At 32.5% G+C, this 23,570-nt stretch overlaps 2 protein-coding genes across 4 annotated transcripts in view; both read right to left on the bottom strand.

Moving 5' to 3' along the window:
* LOC139093706 (uncharacterized) overlaps positions 1 to 23,570 on the bottom strand; it is a 56,500-nt gene that overhangs the window by 8,183 nt on the left and 24,747 nt on the right. For all 3 annotated transcript variants that reach the window (XM_070644519.1, XM_070644520.1, XM_070644521.1), the window contains exon 4: positions 11,046 to 11,229. The gene's annotated coding sequence lies outside the window, so the exon portion shown is untranslated. The remainder of the gene's footprint in view (positions 1 to 11,045; positions 11,230 to 23,570) is intronic.
* Positions 16,012 to 17,142, bottom strand: LOC139093616 (uncharacterized). The gene is made up of 3 exons (XM_070644382.1): positions 16,965 to 17,142; positions 16,719 to 16,905; positions 16,012 to 16,660 (listed from the first exon to the last, which is right to left on the bottom strand). The coding sequence occupies exons 1-3, from the start codon at positions 17,086 to 17,088 to the stop codon at positions 16,075 to 16,077; spliced, it is 897 nt and encodes a 298-aa protein (XP_070500483.1). The 5' UTR covers positions 17,089 to 17,142; the 3' UTR covers positions 16,012 to 16,074.

Raw genomic sequence — 23,570 nt, 5'->3', positions numbered from 1 at the left:
AGACGTAAAAAAGCAATCTAATGACGTTCAACTTATATAATCTTGTGGAAATTCAATTTGCAAGTTTATTTTTGCAATATCTGCTACTTCTGTAAGGTAAACTAATTTCCCCTCAAATCAAAAAATCATCTCATTTGGATAAAAACAAATAGAAAGTAAATTTATATGGAAATTTATTAAAGTAATCACTTCCGTTAAAGCAGCTGCGAAAACACATCAGTGTAAATCAGATTTACTTGATATGTTTATTTTGAAATCTATCTATACTCTCCATGGCACACAAAAAATCGGAACACAAATTTTGTTATATTTGATTTACAATTTCAATCGATATCTGGCTTCATGCCTTATGAAACTTTAGTCAGTATCAACGACGGATGAAAATAATAAATATCCATTTCATTCATGAAAAAAAAATATATAACAATTCAGCATCTGTTATGAACACTTGAAATTATCATAACGCGATGGAACAATCATATAATTGTACAGACTTGCTTCCAATGCTAATTTTGAAGTCAAACTCATGATATTTTTTTCATCGAATATGAAAATTCGTGAGAAATGTGAAATATTAAGGATATTTATGTCTCATAAATATGTTTAATAAAATGTCTCATTTTCACAAACCGCTATCTCTTCTTCCTTTTCTTTTATGCGAGCTAGCACACAGACATCTATTTGAGGGTATGATAAATAATGAACATTTTATCATGCAACACTTCAGTTATACAACATGTTGCTGTCTGTTTGTCGGTGATTTTATGATATTTTTATAGATTCTTGAACTAACAAGAAAATAGTATGGAAGTCATTAACATTGTAAATCTGATGTTCTGGGTTAATTCGTCGGACCTTGAGCATTAAATTGGATGTAAATTGTAAAGTACCAAAAGATAACCTAAAATCTGGCATCAGGTTCATCATGTCAAATACTTTGAAATTCAGACTCAATCTAGATTCAAGTCGGCCTAGTGCCTGGAATTTTCAGTCATATCTACGCAGTGTGATTCCTGGGAAAATATCCAAATAGCACAAGCCATTTCCTTGAACAAAAATCCGATTCCAGTCCACCGTAACTCAGGCATGGTGCCGACCATAACACAAATCAGGTACAGTCCCCAATCACTGTACTCAACTCTCCAATTGCGCCACAAAACCTTGACACACAGAAGACAATTTTCAAACTTCTCTGCCTTTTCACGTCCGTTTATATTTTTTGTCTCATTTCCACTTCCTCTTTTTGGTGTCAAAATGTTTGACATGAAAGTACATAAGATATTGTTAACCTAAATTGATGGCTCATTTTACGGTAAATTTCTTCTTAAATTGTATTTTAGTGTTCTTATGACAATGATCTCATATCGTTGCTCTGATTGCTGTTGTTCTTCTCTTGTTCATTTAAACAGACATGACTGCTTTTGGTTTTTGTTTAGTTAGAATGAATGAATTGATGCACTAGTTGATGCTTTTTGTTTATTAAAAGGATATGATCTACATGCTGAATATCAGGATTGATCCGAATGCAGAATGCAGCGAACCGCATTTTCAGTCATGAAAATAGGACGGAAACAGTCGTCATGGTGGCATCAAAACAATTTAGTGCCTTATCATTGATGCTGTACCTTAGCAAACACGTTGTGTTGCTCGGGATTGTGACTTTAATGAGGTTTAAGACTTAACCAATTTAACAATAATAATAATGAAGAAGGTTCCTGAGATCCAGTGTGTTTTCACATAATCTACAGTTTATCTTCATGATTAAAACTCAGATAATATTCACTAAAGGTTAATCTTCTTTCTCAAGAACTGCTCAAGAGCCACAATGTTGGACTTTATAAGTAAACAACCTCTGATCCAATTAAATAACCCCTTTTTGAGGTAAAAATTCCACAGCGTGAAAGCATGATAAGTTTTAAGAAAAATGACTTTTCATTTTTTCCCCATCATCGCAGAATCAACAGATGAATCGAATATGCTACGTCAGCTAAAATGCAAATATACGTACATCTTCTTTAAGTGAAATGCTTTAACAAGAAAATCTAAAAGCTTTATGAATTTTAAAGATTGTGTAGAGCTGATTTTTGAGGTGAAGATTCTGTTTTAGAAAATCTTTAAGGATTTTAGGGAAGGTCTGGAGATTACGGAATGTTGAAAATCGCGTTTTCGACATCCCTGCCCCCACCATTGCTCATTATGTATATTAAGTAATTTACGAACCTTCTCTTTAAGAGCCATAAATTTCATCCATTAAAATTATTAACTTTTCAAAATGTTTTTGAATTAAAGCCGCATTCAGGCTAATGTCAAATTATTTTCATCGAATTGTACTACAAATTATAACAACTTCAATTCCACAATAAAAAAGTATTACTCTTTAAGAGCCTTCATTTATTAAGTAACACAATAAGTTACATTTTGCAACAGTTGTTCTAGTTTATGTTCCTGAATATCAATACAAAATATTTATTGCATATCAATTTACGTAACATCTTGCAACGAAATTCTAGTCCAGTGGTGGACAATCTTTTATTTTTCACGGCACTTCTCACGTCATTTCCAGAAAATTTTAACAACATAATTGTGTGTCGTAACACAGGTTGCCCATCACTGCTTTAGACAATTCTGTCCCTGGAAATGAATGAACTCTTGAAGCCAGAATTAGATATCGACTTACTCGATGGGACAGAAATATTGGAACTAGACATCAGCCGTACAATAATTTAGTAATAATGTATTTATGCCCGCTCACGTTTTGTATAAAATATCCAATTCAAGCCATCATGACTTCAATTAAAGTTGCAATCTTCTTCAAGCTCAGCTGAATTCTCGTTTAATTGAAATCGTGAAGATTTAATCGAAACTTTCCATTAATTACAAGTTTTTCAATTGCCTCAAAGAGAATATAATTAAAAACTATCTCAAATTTCCACCCAGACGTACTTCATTCCTCTTGAAAAATATGTACGTTGTATAAAAATAAAAAATAATAAAGGAAGAATTATGAAAGTTTTAATCCTCAAGCTCTCGCAATGAAATCTCTCAGCTTTAATAATTTTTTTTTTGTTCATTCTTTCATTTTCCTTGCTGCTTTTTTTTATATCCATCTGATATGTGTATGTATATTATTCAGTATTAGTATAAGCTCTATGTGCTTAATGTATGCCTTCCTCTGTAGTATTTATGCTTAATGAGTGGAAATACCTTGACTGAAACTCTGTTCCGTGTTTTGCAGATGTTACATGATTATTCATTGTACTCTAATTATGATTATATTCGCATGACATGGAACTCATGTACTGAATTAAATGCAACTGCATGCTGTGAGAGCCCGAATAGCAGATCGATTAAAAATCCGGCTTTAGGGTGACTTGACTCTTACTTGGGACTAGATTGGGTTTGAATTTGACATTATTATGAAGTCACATTGACGTGGCTTTGACTTGTTGCTGGATTTGGATTTGAATTTGACACTATGGCAGAGTCAGGCAAGTATGGTGTAAGGTCAAAATTCTCGAGACATATACCGAGACTACCAAGAAAGTCTCTGTCACGATCTCAGCGTTGAGAACCCTAAGTCTGATCGACTTGTGCTACTCGGAGACGGTTCATCTATTCTCTTTCAGTTCTGTTAGTTTTGAGATGGATTCTCAATGTGGCTGTCTAACTTCTGGTGAAAATCAGTCAAATGAATTTAATTTGAATTGTTTAGAGCACTGGTGAGCAAACCTGTGTGCTACAGTACACTACTGTTCTACTGAATTCTCTAGGAAATACCATGAACACCATGTCGTGTGCTGTTTGTGTCGTGGCATACCACCAAAGTGTCCCGATGCACAATAAAGCTTGCTCACCAATGTTTTAGGGATTGAACTAGATCTAACTAGTCGTCAATCATAAAACACATTAAATCAAGTGCTGTGCAACTAATTACAGCCATTTACACTTAATGAGAGCCATCCAAACTCTCACAAAGTTCCAGATTTCCTCTATTCTCATTAATCTTTCTAATTCACGACACTTAAGATCTCACTTCAACTCATACCTCATTGACACATTATCCCTACTCCGGAAAAAAATCTAATTTCATAATTAAAGGATGCTTATTTTTTGTAACTTGCTGCTTTGCTTTTACAGTAATTATTTAAAATAATGAGTAAGGTTCAACTGATAAGCGTCAAAATCAGCAATAAGCTTTTATGTTAATGAATGAAAATAAATTATGGCATAAAATGGCAACATTCCCAATAATTTCACTTCTATATTCATAAAACGTTATGATGTGCGGGGATTAAAATTGTGTGGCTTACAGCCAATATGATATAGGCAAATTTTGTGGATGTGAATTCATTAATTAATTTCGATTTTTGCTTTAACAAATCACATGATCTACAAATATATCAAATGCCATGAACTTTTAGGAACAGAAGTAAGTTAACCAACTGTGGCATGACTTTTCCTGACATTTTTCCTTTTTCGTCTATCTCAAAAAATATTTCCCTCATTCTTGTTTTGTCTCTTTTTTTCTGTTACTGATGTTTCATTGTTGACTGACATTCTGTTTTTAGCTTCATTTTATTGATTTTTCTTATACATGCTCCTTTTGTGTCGGTGCGGGTTCATTTGTCTCTTTGAGTATTTTTTTTCTCTCTCTCACTCTGCCTTCTTCCCTTATCAAAATTTACCTGCTCTTGTAACAAAAATGTAATATATTATGCTGGTTTGCTTTTATTTCATTTCCATTCCTTCCCTACCCTACGTTTATAGTAAATTGTTGAGAAACTTTTTTGTGCCTCTTGTTTCCATTTTCATTGTCAAAAAAGTTGTTCGGAACGAATATTAAATGACATGATTTTTCCTGTTTGTTACTGAATTTCAGGGCTTGAAGCAGAGGTCGAAGTCGACTCGAATATTACATAAAGTCAAGTCAGCTTGAGTCGATTTTTCCATTCAAAATACAGGTCGACTTCCAGCTCTGGTTCGGAGTTGAATTGGAATTCTTATGCTAAAATTAAGGTTTGTCCAAAATTGCAAGGCTGCATCCTTGCACAAACTAGTCGAAATCTGCTAACTTGCGCATCTAAATTGCAGGAAGAGCAAGCAATACAAAAGCTATTGACAAGGACAGTATTGCATTTGGTATTAAAAATTGGTAAGCGGAAGCCAGCGATAGGGCCAGTTTCAGGCGGCATCAGAGGAATGCCAAGAATCACTATTGATATGAACGGACAGCGAAGATAAGAAGAAACAAGTAATGCAAGCCTGTGAATCTTGGTCAAACCCTAGAAAAGGCAGACTCTCGCAGAATCAATTTTTTATATCAGTTTGGTTATATCAGCTTCCCACCAAGGTATGCAGCGAAACTAAAAGATTGTACACTACTGTCTTGCATAATTCAATTCCACTTCCATTTCTACTATATTTGCATCTCTGTTACATAAATTATCATCTTACTTCCTATTTTCTAGTTATGTCCTTACATTGTAATCCGATTATGTGCAGAGCTCCTTCCATACTACACACATGACATGAAAATCAAATTTTTTACTTGAAATTTAAATTGACATGCGATTCATCATCTTAATATGTTCTGATGCTGAAGGACGGAAGTTTTTATTTAAATTTTCAATTTATATTTTGAGGTTTTTATGATTTTGATGGCCATAGCAAGGCTCTGAGCTACTATAATGTTTGATGTTTTGGATCAGGGTTGTTCAAACTGTGTTTTGCGGCACACTAGATTGATCCCGAGATCTTTTGGAAATTCAATCAATCGTATGCTGTGTGTGGCTTTGGATGAGGGTTATCAACTCAATCAACCTTCAAGCTCGGCTAAGGAGGCGTCGCAGGACTACATTCCCTGCATTTTAGATGCACAGGTATGTATTTATCGGCTGACCTCATAGTTCGTCCGTAGCTGAAGGACTGCGTTTTTTTATCAACTTTGACTTAGATTGTTATGCCTCGTATTTATATCCTGTTTTGTCAGGTACTGATGTTTGATGTTATACAGTCTCAGTAAATTTTGCGGACCATGTTCGTATTTCATATGAATCTTATTTATTTTGAATGACAAGGACTTGAAGAAGATTGAATCTGATTGATAAAATATGAGAATCTTTTGGTACATAGTTTCGCTTTAATTCAGCAACTTCAAGTCAAAGTCTTTGAAATTTCTTTAACAATCTTCCGTAACTTCTTTTATTAAAGCACATAAACTGCTTTAAATCATTCAATTTTCTTTACAGCAACATTTATATTGAGATAATCCGCCATGGATTGGCATCAGCCGAATGTTCATAAGTTATGAGACATGCATAGCATATAAAAAATCTAATAAAAATGTGATTTCTTATTACACATTTTTGTTAAAAAAAACTATATAACAGAGAGATTACATTATGTAGTCATCAGACTAAATGGCGTCACAAAGATTTATTTCAATGTCACAGCATTCTATTTAATAGATTGTATGATGGCTTTCAAAATATTATCATCATGTAAAAATCATACAATATTATTGCGACGACATGAGGCTTTTGTTTTGGTACAGTTTGTGATTGTACAGAAATGTTTGGATATTTTTTCTGGAAGGCAGATGGGGTAGAGATGGACGAAAATTAGACCTTAGGCTAGTTTGTAGAAAAAGACGCTTAAGTCCTTAAGATTAGGAACAGCCAGACGGATAACAGACCATAAATATGCTCACATGCTACTGATAGGACATCTCATCATACTCATTGTCTGTAAGGGATATTAAGTCAAACAATTTAAATGCTACTGTAGAATTAGATGAAAATTAGACCTTTTGGAACTTAAAAAACGTTGTTGCTCCTAGTTTCATACTTCATAATGTCCTCCCTTCTTTCAGACCATTCTAACGAAATGAACTTGTCAGTAAAAGCCTTCTCAGAAATCTACATAAATCTCCCAGACATACGACTTATTTACTCACATAAATAGTTCATTGTTGATTTTGGGACATAAATATTCAACATATTACTCTAGTCACAACATGCTTAAAGCATAAAGTAGATAAAAAAAAACTTTTTTTTCCACATAGTCACATGCGATGACAATTCAAAAAGCTCCGATGAAAGACACATTTTTTTTTGTTGCTACACACCAGTTTTACTTCCCATAAATCATTTCTATTTCTAAACTGATTTAAGGATCAGCAAATTTTTTTGTCGTTTATGCCTTAAAATGTCCAATTTCCCACAGCAATATGTTCTCTTGAATCATGTTAAATTTAACACATCAGCACATCATATGCAAAAATATTTCAGATTTTCACTTACAATATTTTGATTTATTATCGACTTGTAGACCTTTCAATTTCAGTTTTGAGTTTACCACAAAAATAAATCAACCATAAAAATGTCAAAAAATCATTACGTCATGGTATCAAAATGTTTGTATGAGGCGTTTACGGCTGGTCATGTTGATGATATGACAATTTTCATTCAAAATATCGATATTGGTCATTTATGAGGCATATATTTTTAAACAATATCGATTAAAACTTCTGTGCATGTAAAATAAAGTTCGGATGAGAAGCGTAGGTCTGCATTTCCTGCACTTCAGATGCGTAGGCTGTTTTTGGCTAAACCTAATAGTTCGTCCAAGGCACCACAAACCCTAATGTCAAGTCATAATTTTATTCTTAAACCTACACCCGTCTTATATCCTAAAATAAGTCTATTCAAGCAATTCATCAGACCGTACGTCATGAAAACATCTTGGCCGACACATCAAATGAAAATCGATGATATAAAAAGTTCAATGTCTATGTTTATCTACATCTGAAGCACTTTATCACCATAAAAATAGCTTCTAAAAACAAATGAGATTTGTATAAATAGAAAGGAAGCATCAGGTTGATCGATAAGCTTTTAAAGGTGAAATGAATACAATAGAGGATGTAAGTTCAAGCTTATTTGAGTAACGGAAGTGACAAAAGGCATTTGTTTATGGTAAAAAGGACATTAATATTGATTAATAATGATTCATTAATTTTACATTGAACAAATGTGTCATTTATAGGACATAAATTCAATATCAGTAACAATAAAAGTATATCCAATAATATTTTTCATGTAAAATATTGTCAATTTAATTGCTGGAAGGGATAAAAACCGCATTTATGTAATTAATTTTCAGCATTATTAATGGCCATTCAATTTTTGAATAATGTAAAGCTAGTCAATGAATATGCAATTTTTGTAAAATTTATAGTCTACACTTCACATCAGATAGAATAGAATTATCAATAATATCGTTCATTAGAGAGTAATTAAATTTTGAAATAATGTAGCTTTAATCACATACATAGAACATAAATAAGGGCAATCATTCAGAAATTATGATCAGTTATTAACAGTTAAAGGGAGAAATTTATTACTCACATGCCATAAAGTTGTGAATTATTGGAGGAAAAACATTTAAAAGAAGAAGTGAATGGAATTGAAGAAATTCAAGGTCATTTAGGAATAGTCTATTAGTGATGTTTTGTAAGGAGTATAAATTGTTGACTCTACTTTTAGCTTCCTATTAGCAAGCGTAGTTCTTGAGACTACTTAGATTTTCTATATGCGAACCCAATCGGCTTACATTGAAATGCTGCCATAACGCTGACGAGGGGTCAGTATACTTAGAAACAAGTGGCAGTCCTTTAACAGAAACAATAAATTTGAGGACCTAATCCTGGTGTGACTCGACGCTATTGGATTACGTAACATCCGACCCTAATGACCCAGAGTGAATTCTTATAACGTATAATTATCATGGAGATTTCAAATCATTCTATTGTGAGATGAATCCAGAATTGAAAGAGAGTACACTGCACTACAATGACAGATCAACAACTTCAAAACATCAAAACTACGTCTTATTGCTTCATATCAACAAGTCATGGACGTCATAAGTGAATGACCCTTTATAACTTTACATGATTTCTATAGAATCGGATAATTGAAAATAGTTAAGATAAATATTTACTTAACCGCATGTTTAGAGTCGTAATTGTATTATGAACTTTACGAGAGGTAACTTCTGAGAAGTCATTGCTTTACATCAGTGGTGGGCAATGTATATGCTGCGGTGCATTAGTGTAGAGTCAAAATTTGCTGGAAATGCCAAGAACAGTATGTCGTTTGTGTTTTCGAGGCTTACCACTTAGGTGTGCCGCGAAAAATAAAAGATTGTCCATCACTGGATTACAGTAAACTTGCTGACTCGATCAAAAATGTAATTTTGTGTTATAAAATACAGCTTATAAAGCTAATTTTTGAATGTTTACTTTTTAAATTACATCAGCAATCAGTCTAGCACACACAAAAAAAAAGTAGAAGAAAATTGAACTCAAAACATGAAAGAAAATTTTTGCTCATAAAAATTCAATTTTTTTTTTCTTCATCTCTTTCCCGCACAAATCAATTTTCACATAAAAGAGTGTGTATTGATGCGATTCCTTTCCTTTTGCTTCTTTTACATCCAATTTATTTGTTCAAAGGTAAAAAATTTTCCTCTCATGAGTGAGAGCGTACATAAGAAGAAGAGAAATCAATAAAAATCATGAGAGGAATGGAAGGGCTTTAAAGAGGCTATAAGTTTACGTTTTATTTGCGTAAATACATGATTGGATAAGTCATGCAGAATTTTTAAGGTGAATAAAGTCAATATTTGTGCATAACACTTGGATGATTCTTTTTGGATCATTTAATATTTTTGAAATTTTATGAAGAAAAATTTGAATTATTGCTATTTTTTACAGTAACTTAGAGGTCTGGTTCAATTGCTTGATATCGACAAAATCGTGCCTTTACTTGTAACCAATCCAGTCAATCTATCTCAACCTTTTCAACCCAATTCAGTCAATTTTAATAAAAATTTTATGTTCCTCTTAGGAATCCCAAATGGGAATCAACTTGATTAGTTGCCAAGTGGCACTTTTTGCAATTCACTCATGACACGTCGTAAGCTCATTCCGTAAATTCAAAACAATTGATAAAGTCATAAAAGGTCATCAATAAAAATCGACCAATAAAAAGTCAATTATTGTTTCAAACACAAAAAGAAAGTGCTACAATTTGAAATTTTATGATTCGTTTTTATTACCATCAATTAATTTCAAATTACGAAAGAACATGACAGCTAGGAACATGAATGATTGGCTAAATGGATATAAAATAGCAACACACAAACACATTTTTTTGTGCAATGCAATGAATTCATTGATCGATATTATGAAATGTCATCAAAAGTTAGTATTGATCAGGGTTGGCTAAACGTTTTCGTACGTAGGCATATCCTGATGCTAAGCTACATGTTTCGTAATTGTGGTGATTATAGTTTAACTAAAAACTAGTTCCTTATCGATTTATAAATGTTTATTCTTCGAAGTTCAAAAAAAGACTGAAATTTTGTATGAAAAGGGGCTTGCAACTATGTACAGTAAATATTATTCAAATCTCAAATGAACGTTCCAATTTACAGCGGAATATGGCAGCATGCCGAAACACACAGTTTGGTCAACACTGGAATATGTACATGATGGTCATTAAATTGAAGGTGAACTCACCAATGACCTAGATACTGTCAATTTACTTTATCTTATTATCATATAGATTTTCTATAGAAATTAGGTCATTATGAGTTTAATGGTGATGTCTTCATACCAAACAAATAATAAAAAATGGAAAAATTATTTTTGCATTCATGAATTTTTCTTTCTTTCTTTCAAGGATCTTGTGCTCATGCTGTGTTAGCTTATGTCTATACTTTTGAAATTATTATGTTGACTCACATAAAGGAATAATATCAGAATATACAGAAGAATGTAAACTATTTGAGAATTCTTTTTGAGAAGTGGAAGTTTCGAGAACTCATATAGCATGTACAAAGATTATTTTTTATGGATATCGTAAAGGTTCTTGTGCTGTATAAGTAAATATGTAAATTTTGTGTATCTGAGAAATGAAAAACTTCAATAATTGTATTCGCATGTTGCTCTTTGTGCCTTGAATGTGTAAAAAGAAGCTCACCTTATGTATATGCCCAAATGATGTGTCCCTCTCTCTACTTTGATACAAATTCTTTGTTGCTTTTAGATTGGGATTTGTAAAATTTTTGACTAAGACTAGACTTTTATGATTTGAAGATCTTCTTGTTGCTATCTGCAATTTATCTAATTTGAAATTTGTTTCCTGTTTGCAATTAACACCATTTCTGGAATGAAAAAAGTATGTGAAATATTTCGTTAATTTTTATTGCGACTGATAAGTAAACAAAAAATGCTTCAAAATTCTTGAATCACGATTAACCTCATGGGGTCATTCATTTATTATGTAACGTTCCTGAGTGGGTTGTGCGTTAGGTCAAAAATGAACGACTCCCATCCTCAAAATGAAAATCATCCCAAGTGACACAACTACAATTTTCGCACCAAAATGGATCGAAATCAGTCATCAGAGCAAATTTTCATCCTATAATTAATAAAGTGATGTAACGGTACCCAGCCAAGCATATGCTATTCGGGTGTTTCCTCAAAATTATCGTTTAGATGTCAATCTGACCACGAAATAGGATGAAAATATATTTTTCATGAAAATCCGTAACAACAGAGCGGGAATTAAAGTATTTATTCAATTTGAATTGCTGAAATTGCTATCAGGGTCGTTCGTAAATGACGTCCATCAAAAATTGGCATTTTAATTGCTCTGCCACATACTAAGGACGATTGTGCCTTGTAATTTATAAATGAACGTCATATGCCAATGACCCCACATCGAAAAACACGCATTTTATATAAATGAATATACAGGAATGTAATGGCGATGAAAATCATTTTCAATTTTGTTTATGCTTGAAATTTTATCTTTTGCTCTCTGCTCCAATCCAACACTGCTCTGATTTTCAAACAGGAATCAAAAAGTGCGGAATATCTTTAATTTAACAGTGAAATGTTTGTTTCCTGTACATTATCCCGAACAGGACTACGTGTTTTCTGGGTCATAGCTATGTCGCTAATGGTAAGACGCGAAGTTCCCCTGATGGCACCACGACGACTAATTTCAAGGCAATGATCTGAATGCAACAATGACGCATTGTGCTGCTCGAATATGATATATTGAGTTTCAATAGTTCAAACTATACTAAATTATAGTCTGGACCAGTGTTGCAATGGAAGATGTCTGCCGAAGACAAAGACAGCAGATTCTTCCACAGAATTTGTCTTTTAAAAGATTTTATCTGCGGAAGAAAGTTGTCTTCTTGCAGATAAATAAAATTGTCTTTCGGAAGATTGTGTCTTCCGGTAGATTTAATCTTCCGCAGACAACTGTCTTCCAGTAGACAAAAAAAAGTCTACAGGAAGACAGAATCTGCATGTAGATTTATTCTGCCGCAGAAAAATCTACCAAAAATTTAATTTTTTTGCAAAATCCCTTATTTAGCAATATATTACCTATTAATTATGTGATATTTATGTTCGAAAACATTAGGGTTTCTGACAGCGGTTAACCGTTAACAGCATAACAGCGGTTTTTTACCTAAAAATGCGGTTAACGCAAAACAGCGTTTATTGAAAATTAACCGCTGTTAACAGCATTTTTATATGTAAAGGCTTTAAATAAGAAAATTTTGAAGGCTTTTAATAAAAAAAATTTAATTAGTTTCTGAGATTTTGTAAGAAAATGCGAGTTTTGGATGAAAATTTTAGGCTAGAATTGCTTTTAAAAATTTGAAAGACTTTGGGAATTTTTATTTTCAAAATCTCGCCATTGTCATGGAGTTAAGGGCAATTTCCGTCCAGCTTGACTTGAAAAATTCAGAAAAATTTCGGTCTAAGTTGCTACGAAGAGAGTGTTCTTAACTTTTGCACATTTTTGTGCAAAATTAACAGCATTGCTTTCAAATATATCATCAAACGCCTTTGTGTTTATGAATTTTCAATAGAAAAAAATAATTTTGGAGTTTAATCATTAAAAATTATTCTTTTTCTTTGATTTTGATTAATTTCTTTACTTTTGTAGGTTTAGGAAACCTAGGTTAACCATACGAGGCAAATAGAAAGAAAATATATCAATGAAAAGCTCATTAACATAGTAAAATTGCGATATTATTAAAAATTTACAATAACCGCTGTTAACCGCGTTAACAGCTGTTTTGAGTTTTTTCATAACAGCATAACAGCGGTTATGAAAAAACGCGGTTAATCAGAAACCCTAGAAAACATAAATATTAATGTTTCAATGCTTTTAAAATATTGTAGATCATTTAAAACACATGTAAATCGAGAAAAACAACTTTTGATTTTCAAAATGCCGTTATTCTTTGTTTACATTTGTTTTCGCACAATTTTGCATGAAAATTCTATGTAAGTTGATATAAAAAGCTTTGAAACATTAATATTGATGTTTTCGAACATAAATAGCACATAATTAATAGGTAATATATTGTTAAATTAGGGATTTTGCAAAAAAAATAAAATTTTTGGTAGATTTTTCTGCGGCAGAATAAATCTACATGCAGATTCTGTCTTCCTGTAGACATTTTTTTTTGTCTACTGGAAGACAGTTGTCTGCGGAAGATTAAATCTACCGGAAGACACAATCTTCCGAAAGACAATTTTATTTATCTGCAAGAAGACAACTTTCTTCCGCAGATAAAATCTTTATAAAGAAATTGTCTTCTGCAGAAAAACTGGCAGATTGCAACACTGGTCTGGACCGTCAAAATGAAATTCGAGAAGTTGAATTATGGACTGAAAATGCTCAATTATTTTAAACGATCGACATTACATTGATTTATGTTCAGAACACTCCCCAACCCCACTTTATTCTACAAAATATCAAAGCTATGTTCACAGCTTCCATTTACTACAATATAACATCCAAAAAACCAGCGAAATTTCACTCCTAAATTTGAACGATAAAACTTTCGTTGTCTGAAAAGTTTAAGCACTTAACAGAATTTTTCCCCTAAAGCCACAGAAACATTTGTTATTAAATAAAGTAGAAACGTCAGCTTCGATTTCACAAGATTTCGTGACTGTAGAGAACATTTTGTTGGAAGGACAAATAAGTTTTTGCAATCATGATATTAAATCTCTTACAGAAAAGAAATAAAAGAAAGTGCTCAACGGAAGGTCAAGTGTCTTGCACTATATATTAACCATGTGCTGTAGCAAGAAACAGTTTCAAGCTGCTTAACACATCAAAATCTTCTTTGATTTATTGATTTTTTTACGAGTGCTCTATGATACACTTGCTTTTTTCTTTCAAGTTCTAATTGTCATCTCAATGATCAGTTTCGAGAGCTCATTAAATAGTGTAACGGTGTTGAATTGCCACTTGAATAAGTTCTGCATGATAAAATCTTCTATCTTCAGATTCTTTTGTGAACTTTTTTATCATTCAATCAAGATTTTAAGCTTTGTCATGCTCTATTTTATAAGGATTGATAGAGTGCCATCAATTCTCAAGCTGTCCATTAAAGATTTTCATTGATTATCCAATAATAAATTCACTTTTATTGTCAATAAAAGTCCCGTCTATGTGGTTTTGCATTCAGGACATTATTCATGAATTTTTGATAAGTTTGAAGCTCAAAGCTACTCATCAAATGATCTTTATTACTCACTTGTGCATTGTTCTCGACCTTTTTCATTTTAAATGCAAAATGAATTGCTCAAAAACGAATAATTTACGCAAATTAAATGCCAATATTGAGTTTTACGGAAATTGATTTTTAGCGTAGTTTTGAGATATTGAAATGATGGTTCTTCACTTTGATCTGTTAGATATTGGAACTTACCATCGAATTGCTGCTTTATGGATTGATTTTATAGCTTTAAATTACTGTTAAATGCTTTAATTAATGATTTTTCAATTTACCACACAAAAAGTTCACGTAGTTTTAGCCCTTTGAGATTTGAAATTCTTTCATTCATTCATTTTCAAAAAAAGATTGACCGTTATTTCTCATAAAATTTTTAATTCATTTTTTATTACTTTTTGCTAATCAAATACAGATTGCAGGTCATACATGCGCTTACGTCCTTCGATTATTTACATTTTTAACCTCTTTCCTCTCTTAATTGTCTGATTTTTTATTTACGGAACAAAAATGCTTTGCGGCAGATTATCGAACGAATTTTTCTACATCATTATGGTGTGTTTGGAGGTTCTTTATTTTTGGTGATAACACAATAATGAAATTTCACAATACGATAAATTTCGATAAGCATTAAGTGCATGAAAAAATTATATTGAGCTTATAATAAAATATTGAAGTTCAATCAAATATAAAAACTCATCGATTGAATTTGGAAAGTTGTGAAATCACTTCAAGCGCTTGAGTTTTCATATTTTAAATGTCTTTTACTTTTATTCCATCCATAATAATCTGTAAGGTACAGACATTTGAATGAAAATATCGATTTTCTATTTTTACTCATTCTAAACATGAAAAAAAGGAAAAATCTCAAAAGTACAGAAAAAAATGGAAAAAATCTGAAAGTTGCAGAGCTGAAAATGTAAGTAAGATGGAATTTTTCTTTAGAGATGATGAGGGGGTTGTTCAGAAATGACGTCGAAAGTTCTAACAATTCTGAATCCAAGGATCACATTCAATTTCCAACTTTTTCCTTGAGGGATGTGGGCCCAGGGCTCAAAAAAACAATTGTCGATTTTCCACGTAACATAACAAGTGAACAACCCCTATTTAAAAAGTTTGAGAGAATATTTGCATGGAAAATGGAAGCGTTAATACGGTTTTTATGTTACACTCAAATTCGACTGTCGTAGAGATTTTCAACACATTTTTACAAATGCAAACACTGCTTGCAGATTTCATCTCGCATTACATTTGGAGTTCATTTACATCTTAAAACATTCATTTGCATCAGTAAGTGGAATGTAATTTACTGTTTAAAGTAAATTTAAACGAGCACAGACACTATCATTGGATGCTATCAGTTGATTTAATTAAAACTAATTAAAGTAAAAGTTTGTTTTTCATCTGAACTGATTCCGTTCCTTATTTAATATCACTTTACATAATCAGTTATGCTTACAAATTTCTATTCATTTGATCAAATCGATAAAGTGCGTCCATAACTTCGGTGTCAAAGCTATCTGCATTATTTCTAATTATAGTTCTAATCAGACCAATAATGTCCATTAAACCAAAGTCATTGATGACTCCATTAACTGCTGGAACAAATTCGTCATTAAGCCATAAATTTGCATTGATATTAGACAGCCCTATTAATGCTGGGAATGCTGCTTGTGCAGCTATGTTGAAGATACTCTCAGTAACTGGATTAAATCCAGTGAAATTAGTTTGAACCGAGGTTGTTAAATAAGTAGTAACCACATTCTTTAAATTAGGACGAATACGACCATTAAATTCAATTTCGACAAAAACTGATGCTCTAAAGTTGTTTAAAGTCATTGAAAATGGTCCATCTCCTTCAACTGTGATGGGGAATATTTGGCCCAATAATGTCGCACGAGTTGAATGGAATCCTTCCATCTCAAGCTTATCAACTGATATCGTAATCATCCCAAATAATCCAAATGGTCGAATATCAACTTGTTCAATTTTAAAGTTATAGAATCCCTTCAAGGAAGTATTATAAAGTCTCATTTGGAAGCTTAAAATAAAAATTAGGTCATTAACCAAAGATTAGATAAGGCTGCATTATTTTCTACTTAGAAAATCCAGGAACTACTTCTTCTGGTTCAATCAAATATTCTTCGATGTATAATGGATCGAGAGGTCTAAAATTTGGAGGTATGCCTGTAAGGATCAAGTGTCTTTGATTTTCCAACAATTCTTTAACAGCGTCATTGATGACACCGCGGAATCGATCGAGGATTTGTAAAATAATCTCAGCAACTAAAGACAATAAAGTAATTTTTAAGCTCCTTCCTATAAAACTTCTCAATTCAACTCACGTGCGTAATTTTCATGACCAATTTCATTCGACACCAACTTCTCAATTGCTGCTAAATCGTTTAATGAATCAGCTGTAGAACCACACGCAAAAAGAATGACGCAAAATAATGCCAAAAATTTCATTTTTCTGTCTGTTAAGAAACCAAGTTGACAAGTTAAAAGACTACCGAATACTAAACAAGGCAATAACCAATTAATAACAAATCTCAGAGAATTTTTTATCAAGTAGCTACTGTATCAGAGGATTAAAAAAATGTTGATAAGCCTTTATCAAGTGTGCAACTAATATCAGGTGAATTGAACCATAAATTGTCATTTTATTAATCATATAGGGAGTTATGAAGTCATAGTCCCGAGCGACTATCGATCACAATTGATCGGTACAGCTAGCGAAGTATTCCTGAGTGAAACAAATGATTCATCATTCAAATGACATCATTCAGAACTCAAGTCGACGTCAAGATTCTTTTACATAAATTCTAGCAGATTAAGGAGTTTTAAAGAAAGGTTTTTTGACTCCTAAATACATCTTCCAAGCTTCCATCCCGTAATACTCTCTGAATCGAAGTGGTTTCTATTATATGTTTATATATTTCATGATGTGATGCACGGAATTCAAAATTATGTCCATTAAACAATGAAAATTTGTAATGTGGAATAAAGGCAATTCGTGAGCATACAAAATTGAATTTATGAAACAAAAAAGGATTGAATACAGGAGATCCTCAATTTGAATAATCATATTAATCCAGAGAAATCTTGTTCAAATTCCATTTAAAATGCTTAATTTCAAAATGAAAAGCTTCCATAAAGAAAATATTTAAAAATTGCTCTAGAAAAAAATTGAGTTATTTATTATAAATTGAGATCCCTTCCCACAGCAGTGAGATAATTGACGAAAACAGATTTCTAATTTTCTCATCTATTAATCTATGAATATTACAAAAATGTCTCAATCATGATGATTAGGGTATATTTTTTGGATGAAAAATCTCTCAATAAGTTATTTGGCTGCTGGTCAAATTTCAAGTATAATTTTTGAGATTCATGCTTAAAGACAATTCCATTTCGTCGTTCATTCAAGACCATAACAAGGCATTTATATCCCGATGTAGATCTGCCCTTAAGGAATTTGCGATAAGTAAATTTCCTAACTATGAATCGTTGTTTGCAGCATAAAAATCATGTGTTCATTTTCTCACAAACGCTTTTCACACGATAAAATTCATTTCAGAAAGAAAATTTACATATTTAAAGCATTTCTCTCATGAAATTTTGTGTTTTTCTCAATTTCATGGCACTAATAAAAATAATTGTATTTTCGGATAATTACATTCATTTTATGTATTAATATTCCATATGAAAATACCAATTTATTTACAAAAGTTAAGCACACAGCTTCACATGATAAAGGATTTGGCACAATATGGTAATTCAAGCTACACTCAAAACTCAATAAACAGATCTCAAACATCAACCACGTGTTTGATTCCTCTTCAAGGCAAGCCTCAAGAGTTTCATTTTAAATATGAGAAAAAAAGCATTTTGGGGACAATTGTTAAGTACGTAACGCTTAGGGATTTTTTATAAATTTGATAAAGAGGACGAGGGGTGGGGGAAGGATGGCTTAAAATACTTATATTACTTTTACCCCGGGGCATACTCTTAGGTAGAAGATTGGGGGTTAAAATATCCCTTAAGCACCCCTAACCTCTCCTTACTAAATTTTTGCGATCTATATAGAAGAATTTAAGCAACTTCTCATCCCATAACCTCAAAAAAATTTCCAGCTACCCAATGCCTTTACGTAACTTCCGAATGCACCCTTCCCAAAAGAGCTTTTACATGGAAAATCTTTACACAGAATATCACTTCCAAGTAAAGTTTGGCAACACTGTAATCAATACTTTTTTATTGTTTTATGAGAAACGAGTTTCATTTTATTTCATATATTTCTCTATAGAACCTCACCAAAATTATATTCAACAGTAAGTTGTACACTGCCGAAAAAAATCTCAAGTTCATAAAATAATCACTTTGTGTTGAACGTGCGGTTAAATAAATATTTACACCATTGAGATTGAGTTTTTTGCAAAATAAAAGGAGGGGAAGGAGAATTGGAAAATCTATCATAAAACATGAAACAAAATCAATAATATTGAAGATAATTGAGTGATATAATATTTTGATTTTGATTTTTTGGATTTTTGGAAGTGAGTTGGGAATTTGAAATTGATGAGTCTTAATTAATTTTGGAATTGAAATATTCCTTCTTTTGATAAATGAGCTGTAAAGTCATAACATTATGTAACATATTAATTTGACTTTCGATACAGAAATCCTGAGCGGCACAATGCGACAAGCCACGTTTTTTTGCCATAAAACAGGGTCAAAATTAGCCGACATGTTGTCACGTTAACGCCACGTTTCTATTAAATTGCCGAAACACTAATGCCACAACACCACATTACCGTCACATTATCGCCACATTATTGCCACACTATCGCCACATTATCGCCACACTATCGCCACACTATCGTCACACTATCGCCACACTATCGCCACACTATCGCCACACTATCGCCACACTATCGCCACAGTATCGCCACTCTATCACCACACTATCGCCACACTATCGCCACACTATCACCACACTATCGCCACACTATCGCCACACTATCGCCACACTATCGCCACACAACCGTCAGGAAACTTTTCGTCTTACCGTTAAAACGGCATAGCAATCCCCCAGCAACCACATTGTGCTGTTCGGTAAAGTGCATAATTGAAACATTACTCGTAAAGAATGTTCATGCTGTTATTATAAATAAATGAATTGTAAATATCACATTGTAAAATCTCAGATGCTCTGTTGCCTGTGTGAAATTTATTGCATTTTTCAAACTACAGAGCATGAACTGCATTTTCATTTTGAATTCTTTCCGAGATATTTATGGACGAGGAAAAAGTATTTCGCGAAAAAAAAAATTAAGACATGTGCAATTTTCCGTAGCTTGTTCTTCATTTCATCTTAATTGCTTCCCATTCATTCTTGTCTATCGGATATAATTTTTCTCTTAATTGATTTTGGACCCATAAAATCCATCAAATTAAGTTAATTCACCTTCCACCTTTACTTTCTATATAGATTAAATGAAAAACTTTTATCTTCTTTTCGTGCCTTACTTCCACTAATAAGTTTTATTGATTATCATATAAGATTTTATGACGTAACTAGATAGCACATTACCGATTATCATGATTATGATTATTATTTGGAACTGAATGGATTATTATGGATATCCAATAAAATTGTTCATTTCCATTTTTACGTTCACATCCTCAATACTTCTTACTTTACATGTTGATTCACAAAAAAATTGATTATTTTAGTCAGTTCCTCTATTTGTGTACACTTGAAATGACCAAAATCTATGTCCTTAAGCTTTAAATGTTAAGCAATCAAGCAAAACATCTTGTCAAATTTAAATCCAAATGAAATATTCAGCATCACTAATAGTTTCATATTCAAATCCATGCTTAATAAATTAAAAAATCTCAAGCACTTAAATAATTAAAATATAGCACTTCTTATTTTCACTCAAATTCAAAACAATTCAATCTGAACATGATTTTAATCTGCACTTGCATAAATTAGAAAAGTTTTAAAGAAGTCTGATGACTAATTTGCATTTTTCTTGCTTTAAGCCTTTTCTATTTTTGTCTATGGAAATTACTTTATTAGCTTTTGTGTTTCTTATTGTATGATTAGAGAAACCAGATTCTTGGATATTGATTTTATGAGAGGAACTAGAGACTCTGTTGTTGAGAGAACTGTTTTGTCGCATCCTTATGACTGTTCAGGGACATATTAAGGGAGATTTTAGAGTCAAAACTCCAATTTGTCATGAATGATGCAATGCTTTTCTGCAATGTTGCATGACCTAGAGTATGCCTAGCCACAATTTGTGAGTCGCTATTGTGCATACCGAGTTCGTATGACTAGAAACAGCGAAAAAGCATTCAAATCTTACTTGACTTTTCCTGGGATCGAACCCGGGTCGTTAGGCTCGGAAGCCCATCACTCTAACCACTACGCCACTGCTGCTATTCTGGTACCGAAGCCGTTTCTGTTTCGTGTTAATAAAAGAGATTTAGCAAGTCTTAAAAGCTCTGTGATGGAGTCTTCTTCATTTATGTCTTTCGGGTTAGTAAATAACGATTTATAACTGAAAGTATATTAGCTTCTGATTATCTGATTGGTGATTCTTTGTGCCATGGTACACCTTGGTGTTAAGTCTCGACAGGAATTACACATTGTATGCTTACTTACTAATTTACTTCGCTAACCGAACAGATCAATTGTGATCCATAATCTTCCTTAGATGACGCCTAAATCTGGCTCTATCGCTGACTTCCGATTGTAAATTACATGCAGTTCATGGCATGCACTTCATGCCATATCCACAAAGTGTGAACAACTCTGAATTATCTCGTTAGACTGATCCAGTAAAGATTGATTTATTCTGATAATTTTGTAATAGAAATATAAAAGCACTTCATTTATTATGCATGAGAATTACTTGAGAGCTTAGTGTAAACATACTCTTAAAGCATTAATGCTGTACATCGTTAAAGTATTCAAAAACTTTCGTTTTTTTCCGACATGAATTCTAATACGCACGAGTCATAATAAATTGAGGGGATGAACAATAAATTTATTGAAAACTTTCGACATAAATTAAAAGTCTTAGACTACTCCCAAATGCCAAATAAGAGAATATATTTTGATTAAAATGGGAAATAAAACAAAAAAATTGCTTGTTGGGCAATAAATTATCATCAAAAAAAAAAATTGTATCATGGATGAGGAAATGCTGCAATTGATGCATGAAATATTAAGCTTCCAGTCCAACAATCTGATTCAGTAATGACATGAAATATGGCTTGAAATATAAAAAATCGATACAAGACATCATCCCTTTCATTTGAAGACTAAACTGTCTGCCAGTAATTGCTTCAAATTATAATCGGATTATACTTTTTTTGTAGGATCAAGAAGTAACCAAACCCAAACTGATTGAAGGAATCATTTGCCGGGGAAACATTGTATTATTGCGACTGACTGAATAAATTTTATAAAGTCACAGCATCATTGTTTAATGCTAAAAGTCATTAAAAATGAATTTGACACTGAAAAAGTATCTGCTTACAGCTTTCCATGAAGGATACGATTGAGGAAAATAAAAAGGCAACATTTCGCAACAGAAATAACATGGTCGTTAAGTAAACAGGTAGATAGTTTTGTATTACAGCAAAAACGAAACCTGGATGTACAGATACAGATGTAAAATAAAATCAATAAAGCGAAATTTGAAAATATAAAATGTCAGTGAAATGTAAAGAACAGAGATGAAAATGTTGTCAAGGCGTTGGAAACTCCGAGCGAAACAAATGAAGAAGGTGGTGGCATGGATCTTTTAAGGATTTGGATTCAACATGGAGGCAACTTCCAATTATTGCTTTGAAGAAGGCTTAAAAGCTCCAAGGCGGGATCTTCTTCATTTGTGATGCCCGGGAACATCAAAGACTTTCTGCAACTTTCTGCATCAGGACATATTGAACTGTATTGAGCCATTGAGTGAGTGATGAAGCAACAGACCAAAATATCCGCGAGTACGTGGGTTCAAATCCCACCAGAGACCAATCTTTCATCAAATATTGTAGAATATTGCCAATATGTACATCAAAGATTCCGCCCAATATACTACATATTGTGCCATTTTTGGTTGTATGCTTTAATGGAAATTTCAAACTTAAAGATCCTAAAAATATTTCAATTCTTCAGCTTTTATGGCTTCAAAAAAATTAAAAACTTCGCTTGCGAAATTCCTCAATATTTATTCATACCAAAATACACAAACAAATAAAATACTTCCGTATTGGATTTCTGCTATTCTTCAAATGAAACTTTAATGATTGCAATATCTCAAAAACATTCATTCATCATTTGTATGTGCTGAGATTGGATGTATAGTTTCAGTCAGGATTGTAGCTTTGTGTTTTGCTGCATGCAATAGAGAGTGCTTTTGTTCAACGATTATGTTACGTCATGGAATCTGTGCTGTTGGAATTTTGTAGAATTTTTAAAGCAGTTTTGGGCAACTTGTGTGTAGCTGCACATTAGTGTGTCATCAAGTTTTTGGGAGTGTCATGAACCGTTTCAGTCGATGCTTATCGCCAAAAATATTAAGCTGCAGGTACCCTCAAAATAAAGCCCCCAGAAAAATAAGAACCAGCAATAAGAACCAAATATCAACCATAAATGTGTGCAATGAAATGTAACCATCTTGATGTTACCTTCATGCTCAATATTAAGGGGGAAAATAAGGAAAAAATGAAGAAAAGCAATATGTACAAGAGAAACAGTCTTCGTCAGCAAAAGAGAATAGACTGTAATTGAAAAAGGATAGAATTATGCAATATGTCATGAAATGTATGTTTTCCGACTACTTAAAAAGCCTATTGCAGAAGATTTATGAAGTATCATCATACTTCCATATCGATTTGTGTAGGAAATACTTATGTTGACTTTAAGGAAATTG

Source organism: Chironomus tepperi, unplaced genomic scaffold (assembly GCF_022539635.2).
Source record: "Chironomus tepperi strain 1889 unplaced genomic scaffold, CSIRO-AGI_Ctep_v1 contig_337, whole genome shotgun sequence".
In the NCBI taxonomy this organism is placed as follows: domain Eukaryota; kingdom Metazoa; phylum Arthropoda; class Insecta; order Diptera; family Chironomidae; genus Chironomus; species Chironomus tepperi.
The sequence above is the reverse complement of the archived record's forward strand: the minus strand, read 5'-3'. Positions and strand labels throughout refer to the sequence as shown.

Bases quoted from the DNA above. Each gene is read 5' to 3' on its own strand.
- LOC139093616 (XM_070644382.1), bottom strand. From the start codon at position 17,088: ATGAAATTTTTGGCATTATTTTGCGTCATTCTTTTTGCGTGTGGTTCT. The intron at 16,906-16,964 runs GTGAGTTGAATT...TATTGTCTTTAG, and splicing joins TGGTCATGAAAATTACGCAC to TTGCTGAGATTATTTTACAA. The intron at 16,661-16,718 runs GTAGAAAATAAT...TTTTATTTTAAG, and splicing joins GTAGTTCCTGGATTTTCTAA to CTTCCAAATGAGACTTTATA.